The sequence below is a fragment of the Chiroxiphia lanceolata genome, chromosome 14 (genome assembly GCF_009829145.1).
Source record: "Chiroxiphia lanceolata isolate bChiLan1 chromosome 14, bChiLan1.pri, whole genome shotgun sequence".
Lineage (NCBI taxonomy): Eukaryota > Metazoa > Chordata > Aves > Passeriformes > Pipridae > Chiroxiphia > Chiroxiphia lanceolata.
This window is the reverse complement of record NC_045650.1, coordinates 524,121-549,839: the sequence shown is the minus strand read 5'-3', so window position 1 is coordinate 549,839 and position 25,719 is coordinate 524,121. Positions and strand designations below refer to the sequence as shown.

Sequence of the window (25,719 nt, the reverse complement as noted above, 5' to 3'; positions counted from 1 at the left end):
AGAGAGAGAAAGAGAGAGAGAGAGAAAGAAAGAGAGAAAGACAAAGAAAGAGAAAAGAAGAGAGAAAGAGAGAAAGAGAGAGAGAAAGAGAGAAAAGAGAGAGAGAGAGAGAGAAAGAAAGAAAGAAAGAAAGAATAATAAATAAATAATAATTAATTAATTAATTAATTAGTAAAATGACCTGAAAACACAACTTTGGTTTCAGACTGTACCACGGCCAGGAATAGAAGGCGGGGCAGCGATTATCGGACTCCTGCCTAATCCCCAGCGCACACTCTCTGCTGCTCCACTGTAACCCGCTGTGGTGGGCTGGGAATGCCAGGGGATGGGAGCAAACGGGAGACAAACTGAGCAGTTGGATCCTGTAGAAACAGATATTAACAAAAATCACAGGGCACTTGACCTGCCCTACAGGGCATTTTATTGTTAAAATGGCAGTGCAGCTTGGTTTTGTTTTTTTCTGACCTTGCACTGTCACTTCTGGATGTATCTGTCTTCCCTGAGTAGGAAGAAAGCTCTTTTCCAGTCCCGTACCACCTCTCCCAGAGCTCTCATTCACCTCTGATGTACCCAAGCTTTGGGGCAAAAAAAAAGGTTTTCCCTTTCTATGTCTCCGCATCTGATGTTGTTGTGGCTAAACAGAGTTCAAAAGCAGATATGTAATAATGAACTGCTTCATTCTAAGCAGAGCAGGCAGTTTTCTAGCATTTTTGTCTCTGTCCCCTTTTCCTGCTTTCCAAAAGAGAAAAACACCCGCTGATGTACCTGCAGGCTTGGCTGAGGGACACCATGGGAAGCACACACAGCCACTTCTCATCTCCCCCCACTCGGGGTGCTGGGGGCTGTCAGACAGGAATTGTTGCTGCCAAGAAAAGTGAGTCGAATGCCTTGGATTTTTCTGGCAAACTCCAGCAGGCCCCCACCTTCCTCTTCCTAAAACTGCTTTGGCTACTCCCAACAACATGGAAATAGCTCATCGCAGTTGTTCATTAGGGCTCTCCTGGGAGTGCACCGAGGCTGAGCGGGGCTGGACTGAGGAGCTGGGACTGAGCAGGGTCTGCCTGATGTCAGGGAGGAAACTTTTCAGAATATGTCCATAATTACTGTGCTGGAAAGGCCCTCTGCAGCCTCCTTGTTCTGCTACATTTTCTCTTTTCTTTCATATATCTCCCAAAAAAAGTCAGTTGTTTCTCTCCTGCCTGTGCCTGATAAATGAGATTGCAAGCACACACTGGAGCACCGTGTCTCCTTGCCCTTGCTCTTCCCAGCTGAGTGTCCTGCATCCAGAGCACTGATCACAGCCATCACTGCCAGAATCCAGGAGAAAAGCAAAGCCATGGGCCTGGGGAGGAACACACTGGAACAGCAGTTGGATGGAGACAGGCCCTGGTTTATTTTGGGATTTCTAGTTTGCTTGGCTGGCCCAGGTGGTGGAAAATTGGATTTTCTATTTTGCCTTTTCCTGAGTGGCTCATCCTCCAAGGAGCTGTGCAGGAGCTGGATGTGATACCCAAAGGAAGCCCAGCCCTGGCAGGACACCAGAGTGTGCAGGCAAGGCCACTTTGTGTAGGCCTGATTCTTGTATCTGGCTCAGTCCTTCCACCTAAACATCAGCTGAATTTCACTGATAATCCAAGGAAAGCCTTATTTCTCCCACTGCAGCAGTGTTCACCTCAAAGATATCAGTGCCCCTTCCAACACCAGAGACTCTGGGACTCTCCCCTCCGTCCTGCCCTGGCTTTAGCAGATATCCACCACTCTAAGAGCTCTTTTCTCTGAACTGGCAGAAGCCAGAAGCATTAACCTCATCCTCAGGGTTCCTTTCCCTCTCCAGACTGCTCTGGGTCTGGGTGAGGCGATGGGTTTTGCTCACATGGATCACATATTTACTGGCTTTTACAGAGGTCGCTGTGGACTCCTTTGATGTCAACTTATCCCTTCAAGCCAAGGAAGGTCAGGCACAGAACTGCCTTTGCCTTTGATTTTAAACCAACTCTGAAGAGCTGATCTGGCCACAGAGCGGGGCAACATGTGCTCATTAAGAGCTCTGGAGCTGCTTCTCCCTGGTAACAGTCCGAGGTGCAGCCAGTGCCTCGCTGACATAACAAGGAGCACATGGCAATGCACACGTGAATTTTCCCCTGTATCCCTGTTATTCCAGGACACAGGGAATTCACCAGGAGCCTGTGAATTTCTGCTGCCAGTGGTAAGGCTATTTCTAGCACTTAATCCTGCATTTCTACGGATATAACATGAGCTTGGGGATCGAGGACTCTATGAGGGAATGTACTTCAATTGGCTGGAGCAGCTGGAACCCAAAGCAATATTTGCTGGAAGAGCCTTGAGGAAGCACAGGAGAGAAACTTTGGGACAAAGAAGAAAGGCAAAGGGTGAAGGAGGTTATTCAACCCATTTTTGAATTACTTATGCTTCAGTACACTCTTCACTCCCTATGTGGTGGCCAGAGCACACTGACTGCTCCAAAAGGGCTCAGCGGGAATCCTGATGGACAGGGATGACTTGGACAAGGTGAGAATGAAACACAGCCTGCTTGCCCAGAAATAGATTTGAGGAGATTGTTTATGTTTTGTTCTGAAACTGCTTTGCACTCCAGCCGGGAATAACTCTTTTCTCCCACATTTCTCCTTCTTGGCTGGCTCAGATGTTCAGCCACCAGCTGTTTGCTAGGAGTGTTCCTTCCCTTGCTCCCTCCCTCCCAAATTCTTCAGGACATTATTTTCTCGAAGCTTTTCTCAATAAGAATTTAATCAAACAAAACAAAAACACAGCAACCCGCCGCTCTTGGACAGTGTTTGATGTGTAAATATGTAAAGAAGGAGTGTTTGAAAATGCAATCAACTGCCTCCTGGGGACTTGAGTCCTACAATGAGCCAAGGTGACTTCACACCGAGATATGGGCTCCTGCAAGATTAAATTCCAGCTGCAGTGGGAGCAAGGGTGACCAGAGGCACAGCTAAGCCACTTCTTTAAGTGACATTTTTTGAATAGCAGCGCGATTCTCCTCCAGGCCAGGCAGCTCCTTGTGTACCTTGTCAGCCAGGTCCTCGCCTTGGGCTGGGGTTGCTCTCAGTTCCCACCCTGCAGCTCTGGAGTTATTTGCCCATTTTGCTCCTTCTTTACTCTCTGGAGCCCAGACAATGATACCCCTGCATGTACTTATCAGTTTTATGGCCAAACCAACGGTGTGGGGGGGGAGGGGGAATAGCTTGGAATATTTCCCCATGGAGTGAAATACCTTGTACAATGGATGTCAGAACTACTGTGATTGTTCCCAGTTAAGTATCCAGGAGGTGACTCCAAGGAAAGCTGTAGCAGTGCAAGTCAGAAGAGATGCTGCATCCAGGGCTCAGGCAGGTGAATTCTGATCTTGCTCTCATCCTGCTTAAAGGATTCTCCTCTGCTGCCATTATTAGTGAATAAAATACACTGCAAAAATTAATACAGTGCAGTTTCATGGATGAGTCCTGCTGCTATTTATACTTTGTTTGTGAAAAACAATTCACAGCACTGTTAACTTTAAACTTCTTCTATACCTAGTCCAAATTTGCAGCTGATGGGTTTGTCACAGCAGGCTGACTGCTAGCTGTACTACCTGTGGCACTTGGGAACATTAATGATGGATTATTGTGAAGAGACTCTCAGAAGAGGGGGCTTTGTGATTACTGATCATTTCTATAGTGCAATGGCCCCTTGCAGCAACAGAAAACATTCATATGACATTGATCTTCTCATTCAAAAGTCTATTTAAATGGTTTTCCCTCTTCTCTTCCACTGTATGGATCAGAACTCACTCCCTCTCCACAGATGCAGATCTGAATGCAAAGGACTGGCCCTGGTTTTTTGGGAACAATTACTCAAAAAGAAATGTTCTTCCCCAATCTCAGGGAGCTGATACCCGGTATTACTCAGCATGAGGTTTATCAGGAGCTGAACTGCTGCAGGCTCCACCTTTTAGACTCAATGCAAAACTGATACTCCTACCACTGTGTTCACTTGAAGCCCAAGAGGATTTTTCCATCAACTCTACTAATCCCTGTGTTCAGATTCCAGGTTTAGTAATTGCAGACTGCCTATGGTTCCAAGCAGAGACATTAATCACACCCTCAGCTCAGAGGTGGTGGGCAGGGTAATCCCTGCATAAAAGGCCTACAAAGTGTGCGTTGGTCTCCTTTTCTCTGTGTCTGTGTGTCTGCTGAGACTCCAAGCAGACTAATCTATCCAGGTGTCACACCAGGATATCAGTCATGATGACTGGAGATAAAATGTCAGGTTATTTGCAGAGAGTTAAGGGGAAAATTCCAATCTGCCTTCACTTGGGAGCTTCAGAGTGGGTTTGAAAATAAAGCAGAGGATGCTTTTTCCAGATCTGGAAAAGCAGTCTCTTTACTCTCGTGGAAAGCACAAGAAATGGGCAGTTTGCTGCTCTCGGATAAGTTCCAAGACAAAAATTTGCCCTTTTTGGTCTCTGCCCACATGAATCACAGCAAAATGAGCCTCTCCTTGGTCTCAGGGCTTCACACATGTCAGGGTGAGGCTGCAGGAAAGAGCCTGGCAAAGGCAGGAAAGATTCCCTGGGTGATCTGTGATCAGCCCAGCCTGCAGCCAAGGCAAACACCCCCTTTGTGTGCAGCCTGCAGCTTCCAACCCACCGCATTCCTGGGCACGTGTTTGCCTTGCTTGCTCTCATTTCTGCCACGACTTTCTGTCACCAGGAAAGAGGCACTTGCTGTGCATTTTTCCTGTGCTTCCCCATGTGACAATTGCTCCTGCAGGAGCTGGACTTTACAAGCTCTTGAGAAGCGGTGGGTTTGCAATTAAATAATTATTGCTGATGGAAGTCTTGCTGGGCTGAGCCCTTGGGAAGGCTGAGGATGAGCACCAGGCATGTGAGGGGCGGGATGCCACCATCCTGGACATACAATAGAGATGAAAGGCTTGTGCCTGCAGTGAAGAGCATGGGATGGTTTAATCCTGAAATAGCATCTTGCTCATAGAAACAAGGGCTCTTGTTTTTCATCTGCCTATTTGGGGAACGGCTGCTCTTCCAGTAAACTATCTCCTCTGCCACGCAAAACACCAATATTTACCTTGACAAGATAGTTTATTATCATTCTTAATTTTATCTTCCTCTGAACGTTTCCGTTCTCTTAACAAGAGGCAAAATCATTGTATGGAAAAACAATCTCAAGTGAACAAATTACTCAGCTCAACACATTCCTCCTCCTCAGCTGAGCTGCAGTACCTGACCATAAGCATGTTCTTAGCTTATCACACAGTAGTTTAAGTCAGGTTTAAGCTTTTTTAATCTACCATATATTTTTTTTGCATTTTAATAGGCCAGATGTGCCTAAGTGACAAATCCTCCATATTTTAGGCATTATTCCTTTCTGAAAGGTGAAACGAGAAGAACACAGCTGCTGGAAGTTACGTGGTACAATGATACATGAGTATATAAAAAATGGACAATTGAGAATATTTTTAGGTGTAAAAAGGGTAAGGAGACAAGAAAGTCACCACAGAAAAGAAAGCAAACCTGTCTCAATAACTTTATCCACCTCACTGCCCGAGTGAACCTCAGGAAATACCAAGGGAAGCAGAGTTTTGCTGAGCTCCTACTTGTCCTCATGATTCAATCTCTGTTGCCAAATTCAGTGGATTAAAAGAGGCAGTGGATGTGCAAAGAGACAATTTGGCTCTGTCTTCCATTTTCCCAGCAAGAGAGGTTAATAAATGGGATTCCAATATCTATTTTCCCTCTGTGGCAAATGAACCTGCTTCAGTATACACCACAGTTTACTGCACAGTTTTCTCCACATTCCCCTGAAAACCAACCTGTCTCTCAAGTGCTCCCAGCAGATAAAAGACAGAACAGAAAATACAGACTTGGAAAGTGTATCCGGAGCAGGATGATAGACAGAATAAAAGCAGGGCAGCTTATCGAGTCCTTTTCTCAGCCCCACTGAGACTCTTCCTGTCCCAACAGATGTTCTCAAGTGCTTTGCCCAAGCTAGTTCTTAATCCCAAGGGATAAAACTTCCATCACTTCTCTAGGGAAACTGTGCCTGTAGTTCTAAGACCTCACTACTCGATATCCTCCCAAACTCCTATTAAAATGTAAGTCCTGTGAGGTTTGTTCACTTCCAAGCCCTTTCTGCTTTCCTCTGTGGAGCCACGCACGGTGCTGCAGCTGTTGGGGGTGCCATATCTTGGTGGAAAGGGGCTTTAGATGACCTAGTTTCAGACTAATTCCTCTCCATTGGGCTGCTTTGATGGAACTCGTGGTGAAAGGAGGGGTTCAGTGGTTCCTGAGTGAGGTGGTGATCTGTGCATGGTGCTGTGTCAGCTCTTATCAGCTAAACCCTGGGAAACATCACCCATTCCTGCTGGCTGGGGAAGTGGGATCACCCAAACTATGATAAATACCCCAGCCATTATAAACATCAAGTCCTTACCTGTAACCACCAGCTGCATGGTGAGGTTCTTATAGAGGCCGTATTTGGGGTTGCTCAGGACGATGGTGTAGTTCCCAGCATGTTTAGGTCTCACATCCCGTATTCCCAGCCTGTACTTCAGTGGATCTGGCTCGTAGCAGGTGTGGTTGTCCTTGATCAGTTTGCCATCCTTGTACCTGTTTTGGAAGTCCCATCAAGGCTCATCATGAAGGCTTTCCCTCAGAAATGCTGTCACCCACCTTAGGGTGGGTAAAGAGTCATCCTTGGGAACCAGTAAGGGAAATACAGGTCTATAATCCCTGCTTCAATTTGATATACTTCCACACTAGAACTGAGCAGCATCTCATCTGGTTTCCAACAAACAGGAAAAAGATGTTTTAATGGATCTGAATGAGCAGTGCCTGTCACATGCTCAACTACAGCCAGAAATGTACCTCTAAATGCCCCAAATCATGCTGGGTGGGCAATACCAAGTGCGGGAAATCATGGGTTAGCAAAATGTATGTCCTCAGCTTTAAAAGAAGAGATTAACTGAGAAAAATTTTCTTTCAAAATGTGCATATGACCCTTTGAGGTTTCTGAAAAGTTAAAGTCTGTGACCTGGAGAAAGACAGTCAATAGCAAGGTCAGTGAGGAATTCCCAGCCCGAAATGTTCACTAGGAGTAGGAGAGCAGGGTCTGTATGAGTAGGTTCCTCTTCACTGCTAACCCAACATGCAGATTTGGGTTATGGTCAGGAAATAGGCCAGACTTTGCCACACACAGAGCTTTAGGCTTGGTGGAAGGAGAAGCTGGGACACATGTCCTACTGCCTGAGAATGCCGGAAACTTCCTTTACAGTCGTTAAAACAACTATCCTGAGAGACCTCCAACATCAACAGCTGCAGCTTGGAGGGAAGACAGCTCTGGTGGTCCCAGACAGCCCCCAAACAGCTCCATGCTGAGCCTGAACAAAGCCTTGGCAGAGAGAAGGGCTCAGTCCCCACCTCAACTCCCAACATCCCCAGATAACAGCAGCAATTAAAACCACCTCCTGGCAACACTCATTTCACTGATTTGACTAACGTTAGAGAATTTAGGGTTATTGCACTGCTAATAAAATGCAGCAAGGCCAGCCTTGAGCAATCCCTTTTGTGCCTGCCAGGCACTGAGCTGGCCAAGGACAGGTACTCTGGGCAATGCCTCCTTCTCTGCCAGGATAGGCAAACCCCTGCCAGATATCCCATGCGATTTCATGCAGTTAAAGATGTATAAGGCATTGCATGGGGTTGTGAAAGACCCCTGGCACAATGAAGCCTGGAAAAGCATCAAGAGAGAAGACAAGTGGTGAAAGGGCAAGGAGAGACATGAATGTCTCCTAGAGCTGCTGCCGTGTTGCCCCTCCTGTTTAGCAGATCCATTGCAGTCCTACTGCAGCCCTTAGTTTGGTCTGGAACATTCACTGTATTGTTTACAAGGATCTGGTGGTAGAGGATTGGAGGAAACTACTTAAAAGTTATGAAAAGAAACAATTTGTCATGTTGAGAAAGTCTCCTTTCTATTATCCCCTTGCAGACTGAGCACTGCTGATGGGAGTCAACAGGCAACCCTTCCCCAGGAGCTTTCTACTTGAATCTCCCAAACACTTCTGTGTCCAGGGTAAGCAAAACCCTCATTTTTCCTTTAGGGACCTTTCCTGAATGACTAGGAGGAAAGCTAGCATGGGCATGAGGTATGGCTTGCCCAGCTCCACAGAACTAGGGCAGCTCAGAGCAGAGTCACATCTCAGCTGAAGTGTGAGCCCCCAGCTCTGGGCATTCCCAGCTCCCAGCTCTTATCTCTGTGATAAGGAACAGCGACAGTCTATTCCAGACAGGAGCCCTAAAGAAGGTCCTGTATCCCAGATTTTGCTCAGATGAGGGAACTCACCAGGAGACAATGGGCCGAGGGAAGGCGTCCACCTTTGCAGCCAGTTTCAGTGACTTGTGTCCCGAGGTGATCTCGTAGTAAGGTCCTTTCTTATGTGAAACAGTGATGTAGGGTTTGTCTGGGAAGAGAAATGAGCAGGAAGACAAGGAATAGCAGATCTGCCATGGGACAGTGCTCACACCTGTGAATTGTGCTGTGACTACCTGGGATTGTTTCCAGTACAGATCTGCAGAGCTCAGCCAACCAAATGGAATGTCAGGCTGCTCCTGAACAGCACAGCTACAGCCAGGAAGGGCCATTTCCACATAAGGGACTTGATATGGAAAGCAGGGAATATACACCTGCATTGCCCTGGATTGGGGTGTGAAACTGCCTGGGGTATCTCTTGTCCACATGGATGAACAGGCTGAATTTACAAGGGCCTCAGCACCACACGTGACTTTTTCAAAACAGTTCAGCTCCCAGTTAATCCATGTCCTCAGACATCACAGAATCCCAGAATGGTTTGGGTTGGAAGGGACCTTAAAGCTCATCTCATTCCACCCCCCACTATGGGCAGGGACACCTCCCACTAGCCCAGGTTGCTCCAAGCCCTGTCCATCCTGGCCTTGGACACTTCCAGGGATGGGGCAGCCACAGCTTCTCTAGGCAACCTGTGCCAGGGTCTCCCCACCCTCACAGGGAGCGGTTTCTTCCCAATATCCCATCTAAATGTACTCCCTTGAATTTGTTTGAAGACAGTGCTGGGTGCTGACTCTCATCGAGGTTAGAGTTTACAGATGATTGATGGTTGGTTTAACTAGTTGGCTTTCTTCCTAATGCCATTTCTAGAGCAACAGATTTCCTACCTTTAAGCTTAACAACCTTGGTCCCTGGGTGCCCTGGCTTGGCTGCAGCACTTACCATAAACTGTAACTGTGACATTGGCCTCCAGCCTGGTGGCATTGAATGTCCTGCAGATGTACAGCCCTCCATCCTCCATAGTGACATTTTCAATTGTCAGGCTGCTGCCAACTTTGTACACCACATCACTCTGGTCCATTGCTCTCCTAGGATGGGGGTGCTGCAAGTCAGAAAAAAAGAGGGTCAAAAAGCAGCATAAAGTGGATTGTTTTGTTCAGCCTTTCAAAGTCTGCCAGAAAAGCAGTGATTCATATAAAAATTATCATATCTCCCATCACTGAAATAAATTATATAAAAGACAAATTAGCAGGAAGAGCTCTTGTGTGAGGTTTCATTATCGAGTCTAATAAGAAAGAGAAACAGAGTGGAACTGTGGTGCTTCTCTACCAAAATCTGGGCAAACAGGTAAATAAAGGGATGTATCAAAACTCAGCCCTTCTTCAGGACCAAATCCCAGGGATCTTGGGGCAAAACAGCTGTAGGGCCAGATCTGTGCTCTGGGGTTTTGGGTTTGGTTTTTTTAAAATTTATTTTGGTCACAGTCAGTATTTTTCTGTATTAAAAGCCTCCTACTTTCTAAAAGAAATATATTATGACAGAAATATAACATATTATGACAGCCAAATGCCAATGCAAATTCCTGTAGCATTTTAGAAAGCATTATTGCTTCTGGTAGGATATTTTAACCCAGAAATTTGGCCAAGAAATTTTACATTAATAATGTTAGAAATATAAGGAGGGTTCATAGGAAAACAACTCTCTTCTACCATATGGGGTTCAAGAAACAAAATTCAGTCACACTAGTGGCTTGCACTTCGATCAATTCTATGTTATGTTTTCTGTAGTTTCTTCACTGAAACAAACCCAGACATTCTTTCTTTAAGTAAGCGAAATAAGTCAAAATTAATCAAGTTTTTGGAGTCACATTTTACACCTTCCCAAGAGGCCTGGATCCTTCTTTGAAATGTGTATTTTGCTGAACTAAAAAAAAAAAAAACCAACACTGATTTTAATTCTGAGCACCAAACAGAACCATGAGTAGAATCTCAGATACATGAACTGATTCGGAAAATACCCCTTCTTCCCTCTGTTTTTCCCTTGGGAGAACTGAGAGGGTTTGGTACCTCAGATGCTTAGTCTCTTACATGCTTCCACTTCATATTTGGCGCTTTTGTATTGCCTTCCCCAGAAAGCTCAAGAACATACACTCAGAATTTAGATTCCATTCTTTGGTGGCAATTTCAGCAGGTACAATTGTCTTTTGTTTTGCTTTTTCCTACTTCATAAATCCCAAAATGGATGAACAATGTGCAACCTTCATGGCTGCCTTTGAGACTTGTCCCTGTGAGACACACAGGGCAGAAGAAATGAGAGTTTGTCTTCCCAATAAGAAGCAAACACTCCCGGTTCTTCTTGCCAGGGTATTTTTAGCCTGAGATTTGCAGTTTAATCTGCAGGTTCAAGAAGATCAGATAAGTTTCAGATTCATCCAGACGAAAAATACAATCAATTGTAGGCTTACAAATGGTTGGATATGTTTCAGAAGGTGGCCTAGTCAGGTTTTCCTCAGCCCTGGTCTTTGTTTTGGGGAGGGGGAGATGCATGAAAGCAGAATCAGTTTGCATCAACTCACCCTCCCACGGGGACACGTCCAGATGAATTCAATGCGCCCGTTGATGAAGGTTTCTGCTTTGCATTCCAGATGGAGAGTCTCTCCAACCAGCAGTTTTTTGGGAGTTGCTTTCAGAGCCAGGTTCTGTATTCTGCCCTCTGGAATGGAAAGGGCAAAGGTGTAACCTCACAGCTCTCTTTGCATCAGTCACACGAGGGTGGAATCCACACCATGGTCACCTCCCCAGTATCCACTCCTTCCCAAAATACCTCCCCTTATTCTGTCCTTGCTATGGAAATTGTGGGAAATGCCCGCACATGGAAACATTGGGTCAGTTGTGTAAATGCCTGACCAGCAGCTAATCTCATGGACAGAGTCATTAAGGCATGACTTTTCCTGCCTTTGCCATGTTTGGCTCCAACCTTCACTCCCCAGCTCCAGAGAAAGGCTTTTCGGAGGTGACTCATCCTTTCGAGGCCTCAACACGTGGGTATCTGTGAGAGGCTCCACTTCTGTGCAACATGAAACATGTTTCTCCTGCTCTCTCCTGACCTGCTCACTTTCCTTTTCATGAATGGGATCCCAAATCTTGATCTTACATATTTATTGATGCCTTAAACACATCAGCTCTGGACTAAATTTCATCCTGTTTCTGGTCCCCCAAACCAAACACATCCCTGAGCACTGCAGAGTAACACAGGATAGAGTAAGGGATCGACTGGGTCCTTTTGGGCTGCAGAGGGATGATCTAAGAGGCTTTTTAGGTTTGTATTCATGATTTAGTAAAAAGTTACTCCAGCAAGGAAAAGAAGAGATAGAGATTTTACAGGACTATTATTTGGCTGCCGTACAAATTTACAGGCTTGTTGTTTAAAGCTGAGTGCTAATTGTATAGAAGGATGCCATGATCTAATGGGAATGAAGTCACAACAAATATAAGATATATGAGGAAAGAACAAACATACACTGAAAGCAAAAGAAAAACAAATTCTAGTTGGCTTCATATAAAAGTCCAGCACTCAAAAATTTAATGTTCAGTTGCTCCAAATTCATAGTTTCTTTATGAGCTGAAGCTCAACTATAAATACAAGGGAAATGGTGTAGTAAATCAGCCAGAGAAAATATACAAAAAAGCAAAGGTTTGAATTAGCAGTTTAGTGAGATTTTTATATCATGATTGTGCGTGTTTAATGACCAGAAGCAAAAATAAAGCTGCTTTTGGTTTATCCTAAACCAGCAGTTGTTTGAATATACATACAGCTCAATCCAAGCAAACAAAGCCTTGGTGGGGTTTGAATAAAACACTCTTGTTTTGTACTACCTCAACACTTGGTAATTTTTCAAAACCAGGAGTGGATCAAGTCCAAGCTCTATTGAATAGGAAAAAAGGGGAAGAATGAGTTTTCTTTTAGCATTCCAGCTTGGACTTGCTACAGATAATACCAATTAGATATATCGAATGTAATTGAGGCTCCCCAAGAAATAATCCCGGGGGCTCACACTGACACGGAGCCATGGCGGCCGCGCCTGGTGGGCGGGGGTCACTCACCCAGTCTCTGGGCCAGGTAGTAGGAGTTGAACACAGTTCCATTGATGTTGGCAGAGCATGTGAGCACTCCAGAGTACACAAAGGCGTGAGAGGGGATGACAAACCCTCTCATCGGGTCCCACACCATCCTCTTGAAGTTGATCTCTGCAGAAGAAGGATACTGCAAGAGAACAGACAAGGAGGTTTGTGAGACCTTCCCTTTCCCCTCCAACCATTGAGGCAACCAGCCAAGGCTGTTCTGGGAGAGGCAGGGGGAGATTCGACCTCCCAGAGTGGTGGGTGGTCTCATTCCACACACTTCTTAAGCAACATCAACCTAAGCAAACAGAAAAGCCCTCCCTGAGGTGGCACTGTCTTTGAAATCTAAAACTCAGACATCATAATAGGGTTTTTCAGAAGCCTCAGTCCTCTCAGATCTTGCGCAGGATGCTGTGCTACCCACTGCAGGTCCCATTTCTCTCATCTCCTTACGGGAAATAATTATGCCCATCTTATATTAATTTTGTAGGGTAATATTTTTGCAAGTGGTTAAGAATAAGATTTGCTTCTCCCAGTTCCACACATCTTCCGGGGATCTCACAGTACTTTATAAATATGTGTGAAGTGAGAGCCCCCTAAAATCAGAATCCTTCATGTCACTGACTCACCGGACAGCAGTTATATTCAAGGTATCATCTGTGACCAGTCATCTATACCACAGAAAGGAGGAAGACACTCTCAGAGCACCCTATGGATTTCTTGGTGACTTCAAAGTGTAAATCATAGGATGGTAGAAATAAGGGGACTTAGTAACAGACATTTTTTGTCCTAAATTCATAAACATTTGCAATGTTCTGAGGTTCTTGAAAAAAACACTCTTTATAAGTTCTGCTCATGAGGAAGAAGTGAGAATACAAAAGGCAAATTAGGATGAACCCTCTTCCATATGGCCTTGGACACACCAGTAGCTTGGCTTTTGCTGGTAGGAATAATTAGTTTATTGCTATTATTAACACACAGGGAAACCCTGTATTTGTCAGAGAAAATGTAATTTACTTTAAAATAATTTTGAAAATCTTGGATTATAATGTAGAAAAGAAACATGTGAAATTAAGTGCAGACAAATAGCTCAGGAGTGTGTTTTTGCAGGAGGGTGAATGGAAGCCCAGGTAGGTCTGACTTTCCCATCAGGACAAGGGAAGGCCCTTTAGGGCTGGGGATGCTCTATAGGAATGTTGAGATCACTTCTGCCCCCAAAAATGAAGGGTTTTGGGGAAATCTCAGTGTACCTACACATGATGACTAACTTTATTTGCAGTGCTTCTCCCTCCTCCTCCTCCTCCTCCCATTCCGACTGCTCAAAGGTGAGGCAACTTGATGTTTTTCTTTTCTCAAAGACCTTGTTTTATCTTGTGGAGCTCACCAAGGGAAGAGCTGCACCAGGGCCTGCAAGCAGGAATTTCCCCAGTGATGGAACAGTTTTGCTCCTATTCCTGTTGTTCAGCAGTGTGCAATTTCTGTTTGTCTCCCAGCAGCCAGAACTCTTGTTTGGCACTGCAGCTTACAGGGGATTCAGTCTAAATAATTCTCCTGTTCCACAGAACTTGCAGCTTCAGGCTCTGGAAGCTGAGGCTCAGAACTCTCCTCTGAATACACAAGGGATGAGGTTGGCATTGGTTTGGGTCACTTGTTGTTACATTTCCAGCCCAGACCAAAGACAAAGGGATTCTGGCTGAGGGGCAGGGACTGGGGATGCTGTGTGGGAAGGAGGCACAGCAAGACAGTTGTTGTCTTTTGGAGCAACAGCTCTTCTGACAGCAGTAGGAAACAAGGATTTCGTGTAAATGCTTTTGAAATAATCAAGCTGTGGAGTCTCTGTTTAGAAGCATTAGGAAAAATAAGACAAATTACGGAAGGATATCTGAGACCTGAGGCTTATTCATGCTTTAACACTCATGAAGGTCAGAGCTCTAAGTGGCAAATGCACACTGAACCAGATCAGTGACTAAACAGATCTGACAAGACTGAAAATGCTTTTTTTTTCCCCAGAATTAAAATCATGTTAAGCAAAATTAAAATCTGAAATGTATGTCTTAGCATGAGTTCATTAATAACAAAGATGATATATAGAGTTAGCTGGGATCTGCTTAGTACTAGCAAGAGGTACCTTTCTCCGTGCATATTTAAAGGCCAGAGAGTGCAATGATTTTAAAGTATAATGGTAACATAAGGAACTTAATTTATGGTGGAAAAAAGTACATTTTCTACAAGAATAATAAAATGTGATAAAGCTGAACTTCATAGTTTGGCAGCTCTGCTCCCCGATGGCAAGGGGAGGGGGAAAGAAAAAATAACCCCACTCAGGACGCCCTTTTTAACACTATACACATATTAAATGTCCTCATAAAACATCTGAAAATATATATTTAAACAATCAAACAAAAAGCTGCTCGAAGGAAGTCACAGTGGCTTCCCTGACTTTGAAGTGCGTTGTCTACTGGAGATTAAATTTGGAAGTAAAGGATGTTCTAAATTTGTCTGATCGCCTTGTTCACCTCTCCCCCCTCCTCACCTCCGCCCCTCTCCCGCCCCGCTTCCTCCCCTCACGGGAAGCCGCCACCTTGGCTCCACGGGCGCCGCGGAATTCCCAGACAGGGCAAAAACAGCGGGGACTTTCCGTCGCTGGATCCCGGGGCCGGCAGCGCTTCCCGACGAGCGGGGCGTCCGCAGCTGCCGGGCCCGGAGCGCTCCTGAGGGAGCAGGGCTCAGCATGGGATCACCGGGTTTGCTGGGCTGGAAGGGACCCACGAGGATGATCGAGTCCTGTCCCTGATCTCCCCAGAGCAGAGCTCAGTCCCTGCCCCTCCTCTGCCCCTGCCCAGGCAGTTGGAACTGCAGTGAGGTCTCCCCTCAGTCTCCTCTGCTCCAGCTGAACACACCAAGTGCCCTCAGTGTCCTCACATGGCTTCAGATCAAGGCCCTGCACCATCTTCATTGCCTTCCTTTGGATGCTCCCTAATAACTTAAAATCTTTCTTATATTGTGGTGCTCAAAACTGCATCTATGTCCGTGCCCTGCCCTCCAGCTGCTCTGCCTTGAAGGGGGAAAATCTTTTGGGGACTATTTTCTGTGCAACTCAAAAGGGAGATTTCGGTGGAGATTTCATTCCAGCAGCAAGATGAAGGGCTTCAGTTTGTGTTTGAAATTACCAGAGAGAATTTAGCTGGCAAGCAAGGAGAGCAGGACTGCCCATAAATAAGGGAATAAATGTGGAGGTTGGAGTTCCAAGGCCATGCTGAGTCTCACGTGACTGAGAGTACTCTCCAGCCATGAATTTGTTTGAAGCAGGCTGGAATAAGATGGGGATGTTTCATGTTTGTAGCCAGGGAGGGAAGGTGATAACACTTATCCAGGCTAAAGTGATATGCTATAACTGGAGAAGAGCCTTATTTCCCCCTTTTAACCCATGCTGACAGAATTTAGAAATGGAGATCTGCTGCAGCAGTAAGGCCCGTGCTGTCCCTCTGCACGTCTGCTGGAAACCTGCCATGGGTCTCAGCAGGAGCCTCTGGGATTCCATGTGCTGTCTCCCAGAAGAAGGAGACATCTGAGGCATCCAGCTGCTAAGAGGAGCAGAGGTGCTCAGACCTGTCTCCCAGCACAGCACGAGCCTCTCTGTGTTTGCTCTGCTCTCACACCATGTCCAGAACAGCCCCATCTCCCACAGCCCCTCAGAAGGCTGGAAACGGGACAGGGGATGAGCTCTTGTTCCCATCAGGAGCATTCAGCCTGGAATGGGAATGGAAAGGCACATAACTTAGGAGGAAGAATGCAGGACTGGAGCCAGGACTCCTATGTTCTGTTCCTCACTCCATGTCAGGCTTCTCTAGAGAGAAGCTCTAAAGCCCTTCAGATGAGTGACTAGACCTCCATCAACTCAGGAAGCCCCAGACCTTAAATTTCCATTTTTATTATCCAGAACAGCCTTGGCCTCCACAGACAGTTCTGTAACCTTGACATTCAGGTGTAACTGCTGCCAAAGGGGTGGATGCTGCAGCCACTTATTCCCAAGGCTGAGACTTGGTTTAAATTGATGAAATGACACAAAAATGGGCAACTGTTCTGAGGAAGTTCAAGGTATAAAAGAGAGAAGCTTTCACAAGAGAGCGAATAACCAGGTGTTATACAAAGAATTCTGAAGAAAAATAGTGCTTTGTCACCTACCTTTGCCAATTTATGGAGGAACACCAAGCCACAAGATCAGAAATATATGTGATAAACTCAGCCTAATCCCCCAAACACCGTTGTACCCAGTGTAATAGTAACACTGCAAGACCAGGACCATGCTTCTGGATTTTCAGTGTCTTTGCTGGTTTTTTTCTGAAACTTACCCAGCTTCATACATCTTAATTTGTGTTTTTACCCACTGTGCTGGCAGCCCAGACCTCTGACTTGAGCTTCTCTGAAGGACTCACCTGGATAAGCCTGGGTCTGATGTCTGGCGAGGTGACACGGCAGGGGACAACTACTGTTTTCTTGTCATCCAAAAGGTAGATGATTTCGGGATGCTCCGGGTGAATCTCCACAAATGGATTCCTGTAGTCTGCAGGGAAAAGAACACTGATGTGCAAAACTGCTCATTTACTGCTCAGTTGCTGGGAGGGCACTGCAACCTGAGCAGTTAAAACTGCCCAAAGGGCTCGCTGGGGCGTGTGATGGGACACCCACACACGTCCTGCCTCTTTGTAAATGGCAGTGTCACATCGGGATTAGAGCCAAGGACCAATGGCTTGGGATCTAGCCCCATGTCCATCCAAAAATTGTCCAGAATGGCACAGATTTCTGTGCAAATACATGAAAAACTCCATGGACTACCAAATCAAGATGCCAGTGCTACTTCTGGGTGTTGGGAGCCCTCTTGTCAGGGCTAGATCCAGGGGTATCAATGTGTGTTTCCTGACTGATGATAATAGTCTTTGCTTGAGGAATGTCATGGAAATGGGTAAGTGCTGTCACTTGGAATTAACATTCAAAGGATCGGCTCGGTGCAGAGCTGGAGCTCCTTTGCTCCACAATCCAAACCAGTTTCATTCACAAAGCCTGACAGCAGAGACTGACACAGGAGAGTGGGACTGTTGCCTTTTGTGGTTTTGAGAGCCTAATTTTAGCTCTGAGAACTGGCAGTAGGATTCTTAGGAGACAAAATATACCATGGGATTCATCACGATGAGGGCGAGTGTTGGTTGGAGCTTCGTGTGTGTCAGAGCCCACACATGCAGTGAAGACCATGTTTTATAAAAGGCTCTTGGGGCACTGTGCAAGTACCAGAGATGTGGGATTAGTGTGGGCAGCTGTGACAAGAGGCTGATCAGGAGCACTGAACATGAGGCAGTAAAAGAGCAGGTAAAGAGCAGAAATCTGGATGATTTCCCCGCTTTCTAAAACTGTCTTTTCATGCCAGCTTTTATTCCGAGCCGTTGTTTTATTGTGACTGGGTTGCTCCATAAAAAGATGTGCTTTGGAGTAAGGGCATTGCAAGAAACAATAGGTGAGAGATATTATTGGAATTAAAAAATTAGACTTGTAATGTCCCCACATTTAGGAAGTTCAGATACCTATCTGAACTTGGCAGGAGCTGGTTCTAATCAAGCAGGAGCTTGATTAGAGCAGGATTGGTTCTAATCAAGCCTGGGGCTGAGAAACCAGATCTCCAGACCACAACTCTGTGGGTTGGTCCAATCCCTAAAACTAATAGGAAATATTTATACTCAGTCTAGTGTCTCGTTCACTTTCCCAAACAGGTCTCTTAAATTCTTCTGTTGAGTCACATTATGAGAATGTGTTCAGTGTTTGTCCCTGAGCTGCTCAGTTCCTCTGCAGTCCTGCTCTCCAGCTGAACCACACTTGGACGTATCAAGTGTGACAATGCTTTGATGGCCAATTTTAAAGCTTGTGCATATGGTGAAAGGACTTTCTACTTAAAGGAAGACCCTGGACTATTAATAGAAGATCCTGGGATTATTTGTGATAGGAAAAAGCAGAGAAAGTAGATTTTGGTGTATTTGCAGCAAACACTAGGAGTGCAAAAAAGTGTCAGGGGAAATGCAGTCACAATTATTTCTAGTCCTGTGGAGAAAAAGTGAGAACAACGAATGTGCCAGTGTGGATAAGGGTATAGCCAAGAGGAAAGTTGCTGGAAAAAAAGGAGCTTCTTGATCCCAAACTGTTCACAGTTCTGGGTCAAATTTTGACTGAAAAGATGGGAACACTGAATATAAAAATATTTGTGCTGATATTTTTAGAGGGAATTTCAGAATAGCACTGTTTGTTTCAAAAGTAACATAAAAAAAAAAAAGGCAGCTAAGCACATATTAAATAATCCTAAAGTGTTGGAAAGTATTGAACTGTGCAATGATTGATATACCTTAGTCAAAACAGAATAAAATTTCTCAAAAAAAGGCAGTTCCTGGTTATAAAGGTTGGGTGGGAAAAGGGAGGGATGGCTTGAGCTGTGATTGTTAATTGCTGGTGGATGTCAGGTCTCATGGGCTTTATTCTCACTCTTTTGAAAAAAAAAAAAAGTTTTTTATATTTTCTGGGTCCTTCTCTTTCCTAAATAAGTGAGGTGCCCTAGAGCCCTGTGCAGGCTGTGATTTGTGTTAGGGCTTTATCCAGTTTGTAGCCTGAACCTAAAGAGGGTTCTCTGTCTACCAAAGGGCTACCTGTATTCATCTGCAATACTGGGGCTCTTAAACATGGTGGGATACCTGGGCTGGGATACCTGAGGTGGGATACCTGGGCTGGGATAGCTGGGGTGGGATGTGTGCAGGGACGAGTGGAGCAGCTCCTGCTGCTGTGGCAGCTGCACAACTACAGGCTTGACATCAGAGCTTAAACAGGAGGGTTTAGGGCTGCACTTGGGCCATCAGTGGAGAGTGACCCTGGAGTGAAAGGGACAGGCGGCTTCAGGGGAAGGTCAAGCACCTGGGTATGTCCATGAGGTCAGGGAGGCTTTATTTTCCTCCCTAATTGTAAAACTCTGTGCAAAAGGAAAAAACAATGTCACAGAATCCCAGAATGGTTTGGGATGGAAGGGACCTTAAAGACTATCCAGTGCCACCCCCTGCAATGGGCAGGGACACCTTCTACTATACCAGGTTGCTCCAAGCCCCGTCCAGCCTGGCCTTGGACACTTCCAGGGATGGGACAGCCACAGTTTCTCAAGTATCTCAGTCATCAAGCACTAAAAGCCCCAGCAAACAGAGAACAGGCAAACCTGGTGTGTCTTGCTGCTGCTCGTGCTCCAGCTGCTCCAAAACGCCTCCTGAGCAGGACCAGGCATACTGGGAAGGAGAGGCTCTGAGCAAGAGCCTTTCCCAGCAGCTGGACCATTCATTAACAGATAAGCAAATGTGAAGTGGCTCAGCATTGGAGCTTACCAAAATGACAAAGAATAAATTCTGAACTAATCAAGTGCCAGCTGATACCTTTGTTATGGTTTGTGCAGACAAAAAACAGATCCTTCATGAAACTCCTAAGTAGTTCAGACTGACCATGGCGTGGAAAAATGATCTGCTGGAACACTGGGAGTGTCACTGCCAGCTTTACAAACATGTCCACCACCTTCAGTTCATCAGCAATCAGTTAACTCCTTGTAAAAAAGTCTCTCAGAGACAGAACTTCTTGAAACTAAAGGGAGAGGGTCACTTTTCTTTAAAAATGATAACCTCAGCCTCAAGGAAGATGTAATTCCAGGTGGTGTAAATCAACTGCACTCAACTGGTGCAATTTGGAGAGCTGTGGCATGGGAGATGCAGGTGGTGTCCTCTCCACAGTCACCAGCACTGAACTCCAAGGGAAAAATTCCAGCAAAGAAACACTTCATGAAAATAGAGCATTTCTCTGTAGCTTGGCACATCTTGTTCCTCCTGAGCTGGGAAGGTGATATATCCTAGGAATCTTACCCCTAAAGAAACACCCATCAATTCCCATAGGATAACTAAAAAGAATGATTTACTGTGGGCTGCAGAGCTCATTATATGTGGAGAAAGACAAGAGATTAAGCCCATTAGGGATTTATCAGCTGCAGCCCCAGCTCAGAGGCAAGGGAAAGGCTCCTTCCCTTCAGTGTCAGACTAGCTGTCGAGCTCCCCAGGTCAGTGGAAGTTTGCAGGAAGCTGCAGCCAGGCCAGGGTGTTACTGTTTACCCAGCACAGCTCGGGAGGGAACACAAACAGCAAAGCCAAGGAAGCCGTGGCAGGGGGATGGAGGAGGGAAGGGACCTGCTGTCCAGCCCTGGGGACAGCCAGGCAGGGAAATCAAACGCCGCTCACAAAAGCAACTCAAAGGTCAAGTGCCTACAGAACATTGTTTTCCTTCAGGCAGTGAAGCCCTTTATGTTTAGGTTCTTGTTCTGTCCAGGAGGAGATTAATTGCTGCTTGGGATGAGCTTTGGGAGGGTCCCTTTTAGCTCAGCAGTGTAACAGCAGTTCCTGGGAATGCTCAGCTCTCCCCTCAAGTCTCCACAGGGAGAGCAGGGACACAGGTGCAGGACTCCCTTGTCTCATGGTGACATGTGCTCTGTATTCAGTTACCAGCAGTACAGGTGCCTGCCTGCCAGGACGGAGGGAGACTGTAATTCTATCACAGAATGATTAAGGTTGAAAAAGTCTTCAAAGACCATCGAGTCCAACCTGTGACTGATCCCCATCTTGTCACCCCGCCCAGAGCATTGAGTGCCACATCCAGCCCTTCTGTCCTGCACTGTTTTTCTGTGCATGCACCACACCTCTGATACAGCAAAGAGTGCTCCTGGTTAGTGCAGATAGACAGAGCTTCCCACCAGAGATTGACCTACTCTGCAGATCTTCAGCACAAACACCTGTGGACAACACCATCTCCACTTACGCTGGAAAACTGGAGGCTATTGAATGCATGGCAGCCCAGGGAGAGGCACGTCCAGTACTGACTCAGTTTCCATTTGCTACTTCTGTCAGGTCAGACACAAATTCTGCTGAGAATTACTGGACCTTTTTTTTCCAGCACATCCCAAACCACTAGGCATTCAACAGACTGGCATTTCTTATTTTAAAAAAGTTAATGTCTAAACTTGACACGGTTCCTTAAGATAAAGGCAAAGCTCTGTGTTGGTGTTGTGGTGCAGTCTTGAAAAAAAGAGGAAGAGCAGCAGCATCAATTCTGCTGTCCCAGAAGTCAAAAGCAGGCTGGAGGATGGACAGGCCCAGCTCTGTTCTGTCGAGCTCATTTGCCATTTGAACCCCACTGTCAGAGAGACCACAGCCCTGTCCTGCCACCTGGTGAAGCTGAGGGACCTAAAACCCCTCAGCATGGCACTCAAGGTATTGTAGATTCAGTCTCTCCTATAGCTCTTTACTTTCCAGCACTCTGTCACCTGCCTGTGTCTGAAACATCCTCCTGAGACACACACACACACAGGATTTTGTACAGGATTTTGGGTTTTTTTCGTTTCTGCTCGTGTTTCCTGCACCGTGACAGCAATTTGTCTCATGATATTTGTCTCAAACCTAAAGCAGTGGAGCTGATATTGCCTCTCCCTTCAGGTGCTGTCTGTCAGCCCACAGAGATGACAAGCACTAAAATGGCCTTTGAGGACAGTCATTCACGGCTCTTCATGTCTGTGTAATTCCTGAACATTCTCATTTTGCTTCTCACTTTTTTCCAGCTAAAGATAATTCTCTTGCCCTCACTCTTTATTCCCTTCGTTCAGCCATACCTAAACTGGGAAGCCTGGGCAGAGTTTTGCAGGTTCTTTAAGTTCACGTTTTGACATAATCCCCATGAAGTCTGTCTTCATCAAGGTCAAAAACACCAAGAGGAGGTTTTATAACCTGTTCTTTACAGTAACGGGAGCATTAGCAGTGAAGTGACACTTCAGTCAGAGCATTTTGGAAAGCTTCACAGGGAAGTTGCCTGGTCTGCTGTATTTCCCTTGGTAACCCATCAAAGCGTCCTCTAGGTACAGGAGTAACTCCTATAAAGGAACTTGTTTTGAAACTGGATCTTTGAAAATAAAAGACCTTTCAGTTTAGCAATGAAAAGAATTGGTGGTGGTATGTTTAGATTAAACAGAAAGCAGAATATTTTCTCTTTAGGCAAAACAAAAGTGAATGCAAAACCCCCAGAAGCCATTCTGAGTCAACATGAAGCATTCTGTTTTGGTCAAATGAAATGCATTCTTCCCCTGGAGATTACTGTAAGAAACAGAGGAATATTTGTAGAGGAAAAAAAATTACTTTCAAAAGTGTTACTTGAAAACTGTAGAAGCAAAATGCTTCTCACTGCCAAACAAATAAAGGCAAAATGGAAAGATTTATGTATAAAAAAGAACAACACAAGAAAGAATTCTCCATGCTTTGGCGGGAATTATGTCTCAGGCAGCAGGAGAATTTGTAAATTCTGACTCCTCACACCAGATTTTAGGCAGGCTTTGAGTTTGTAGAAAATATTCCCTAGCTTTACCTGAAGTCCCTTTAAGAACAGGTCTTAGTTGAGTCCCATTAAGAGCAGGTCTCCCACATTAGCTGCTGCTGCCAGACCTTGGGGAAGGCTCAATAACTCCTGAGTGAATAAGGAATGGGAAGGAAGAAGTGAGGGAAGTGTGTGTGATTTTTGCTGTTGGGATTTCATTTAGAAATTCTCCATCAGTGAGGAGGGGATTGGTACATTTTCCTACTGGGCTGTCAAGAGCTGTCACTGACAGTGCCAAGAACATCTGCTGCTCACTCAACATCGGATCTTACAAGGCTGCTGCACTTAAGAGACCCCTTAGGATACAATTTGAAGATACTTAATGTCTTGATTCAGAATTAAAAACATCTTGCTTTTCCCTTGGATCCAGCCCTTAGTCCTTGAGGAACAACAGAGAGGGTCCTGCACAGTGGCACAGCCTGTATTCCCATGTGGTGTGGCCCTGACACTGTTAACTGGGATGTGGTGCCAAGCACTTCTACCACTCCGTGTGGGACACCAGTTTATCTGCTGGGCTACCCCTGAGCAGTCAGAGCAGCCTTTGCCTATCTCAGCTTGCTCAGTGTCTGGCAGCAAGTGTAGCTGTCTTGGTGTCTCCAGCGTGGAAGAAAGAAGAAATGCAGCTCCAACCCTGTTCCCCCTGGGATATCTTGGGGAAAGCACACCAAGGCCCAGGCCAGGCTGTCAGCCTGGCCCTGCATTTCTGCTTCTCACATATGCATTATCTCTGTGAACTCTCAAGAGAATTAAGGAGGCAGAAATCAGCTTCAAAGACTATCAGAACCAAAATATGATCTCATGTGAGGGGTGTTTCCATGCACTTCCATCCTCTTTAGATTTCTCTTGGTGGGGAGGGGATGGAGACGATGGGGCTTCACATCTCTGGGCTGTGCTGGTCGATACAGAAGAGTCTGTGGCTGATATGACACTCTGCCCTGATGCAGCACTTGTACCAACTCTCCTCACTCTTTCCAGTAGCAAGGGAGAGCTCCTGCCCTTCCCTGGGGATGCCTTGCTTCTGGAGCTGACCAGCAGGACAAGCTGCTGGGATGCACCCTCTTTTTCCTTCAGAATGGCCTTAACAGGACTTGTGTTCCCATATAGAGTCTGTCTTGCTTCAGATTTGATTTGCAGTCCTTGTGCTCTGGACTCCTGGCAGGATTGCACTGTGGCTCAGGCTGGCAGTGCTGGTGCCTTCGTGGTGTCCACATGAGCTTCAACAGGAGCTAGCACTCAAATTCTCTGCAGGGGTATCTTCGGGGTGCACTGTGCTCCTGTGAATATCAGTGCTGAAAACTAAATGTCTGGAAGCAAATTGCTCCCTCAGTCCTGCCGTGTTCCTGACTCACGGTAGCACTGAGGTGGTGAAACACCAGCAGCTGATGGCTTCTGGGTGGGGAGACACTTTTAAAATGCTCCCCAGTTTCTGTGTTCAGAGAGTGAGGCACTGGCAGCAACAGGAGCTGGGGAATCTCCCCCGCTGTGCTTGGACCCCTGTGGGAGCCAGCACTGGTGTAGTGGGCTGACACACAGCTTTTTGTGCCAACTATAGTCAGAGGAGGTGGGACTTGTGTTTCTGAAGTACTTATTTGAGAACCAGCCCTATTACAGGCAGAATTATTTCAAGAAAGAGAATAACAGCCCTGCTTTAGACTAGAGGGTGTGTGTTGCTGGCCCCATGTCTGCCTCCTTTAGTCCTACAACTCTAGCAAAGCAGTGCTTTTGGGATATGGGCAGTAATCACAGCTTGGAAACCTGGGTGAACTTTTCCAGGCACTATTTGGCAAGATATGACCAGCTCGAGTCACCTCAGCAGTAAAGTCAGATGAGTTGCTGGTGGAGGGAATCAGAACCAAATGGACTCGTGGCTCCTTTCCCTGATACCCTGCTGGAGTGGTACAAAGGGTGCAGCAAAGCCCTGACTGTGACACGGAGCTCGGGGCTGGAACTCAGAGCTGAGGCAGCATGTGGGCTGAGGCAGGAGCTCTTCCAGCTGACAGCCCCAGGACTCGCACTGCCAGACAGTTCTTTGCTGACAGTAACAGTATTTCAAATAGCTGAGAGCTGCAAATCCTGACTCCTGTCTAGACTGGGGCCTGAGATAGCCCTTTGGGAAGGTGGAATGAATCTTTGCTTGATTTATCTTTTCTTCCTCCTTCTCTAAGCCATGTTAAATTGTATATGTGCCCTACTGTCCTGGTTTCAACTGAGAATGGTATCTGTCTGTATATATATTAAAAGACAGGAAAGGCAATGGGTTGTTGGAAAATGTGGGGCCATGCATGATGTAAATGATATGGAATAAGTGGTGGATGCTGTCCTGGTTTTATCTGGGATAGAGTTAGTTTTCTTCTTAGTAGCTGGTGCAGTGCAGTGCTATGGATTTAGTGTGAGAATAAAGCTGATAACACACTGATGGAACCATTGTCTGTGTTTTCACAGAGCCTGCCCTTTCCTTTGGCACAGGGATCCCAAAGGCTGGAATAAAGGAGTGTGTTCCTCACGGGGAAGTGTCCGTTGGGTTGGGAAGGGTGATTGCAGAAGGCAGATGGAAGCAGATGACATGTCTGGGTGGCTGTGGCAGCATTTGCTGTGGAGATGCCGAGCACCTGAGACACCCTGACGTGGGCTCCTGCCACCCACGTGGGACACCCTGATGTGGCTCCTCCGTGGGCACCAAAGGCTTGTCCTCACTGCCCTGTGAGAGCTGGGTCAGCAGGGACAGCGTGTCTGTGCACTGAGGGGCGGCTTCCCCCATCCACCCCGTGCTCTGAGAGCTGTCTGGC

At 46.1% G+C, this 25,719-nt stretch overlaps 1 protein-coding gene across 1 annotated transcript in view; it reads right to left on the bottom strand.

Moving 5' to 3' along the window:
- Positions 1 to 25,719, bottom strand: part of LOC116793766 (vascular endothelial growth factor receptor kdr-like) — a 132,785-nt gene that overhangs the window by 64,347 nt on the left and 42,719 nt on the right. The window contains exons 4-9 of the mRNA XM_032701846.1: positions 16,900 to 17,027; positions 12,446 to 12,605; positions 10,918 to 11,054; positions 9,285 to 9,444; positions 8,382 to 8,499; positions 6,474 to 6,649 (exon numbers count right to left, since the gene is read on the bottom strand). Coding sequence (XP_032557737.1) covers positions 6,474 to 6,649; positions 8,382 to 8,499; positions 9,285 to 9,444; positions 10,918 to 11,054; positions 12,446 to 12,605; positions 16,900 to 17,027 — 879 coding nt within the window. The remainder of the gene's footprint in view (positions 1 to 6,473; positions 6,650 to 8,381; positions 8,500 to 9,284; positions 9,445 to 10,917; positions 11,055 to 12,445; positions 12,606 to 16,899; positions 17,028 to 25,719) is intronic.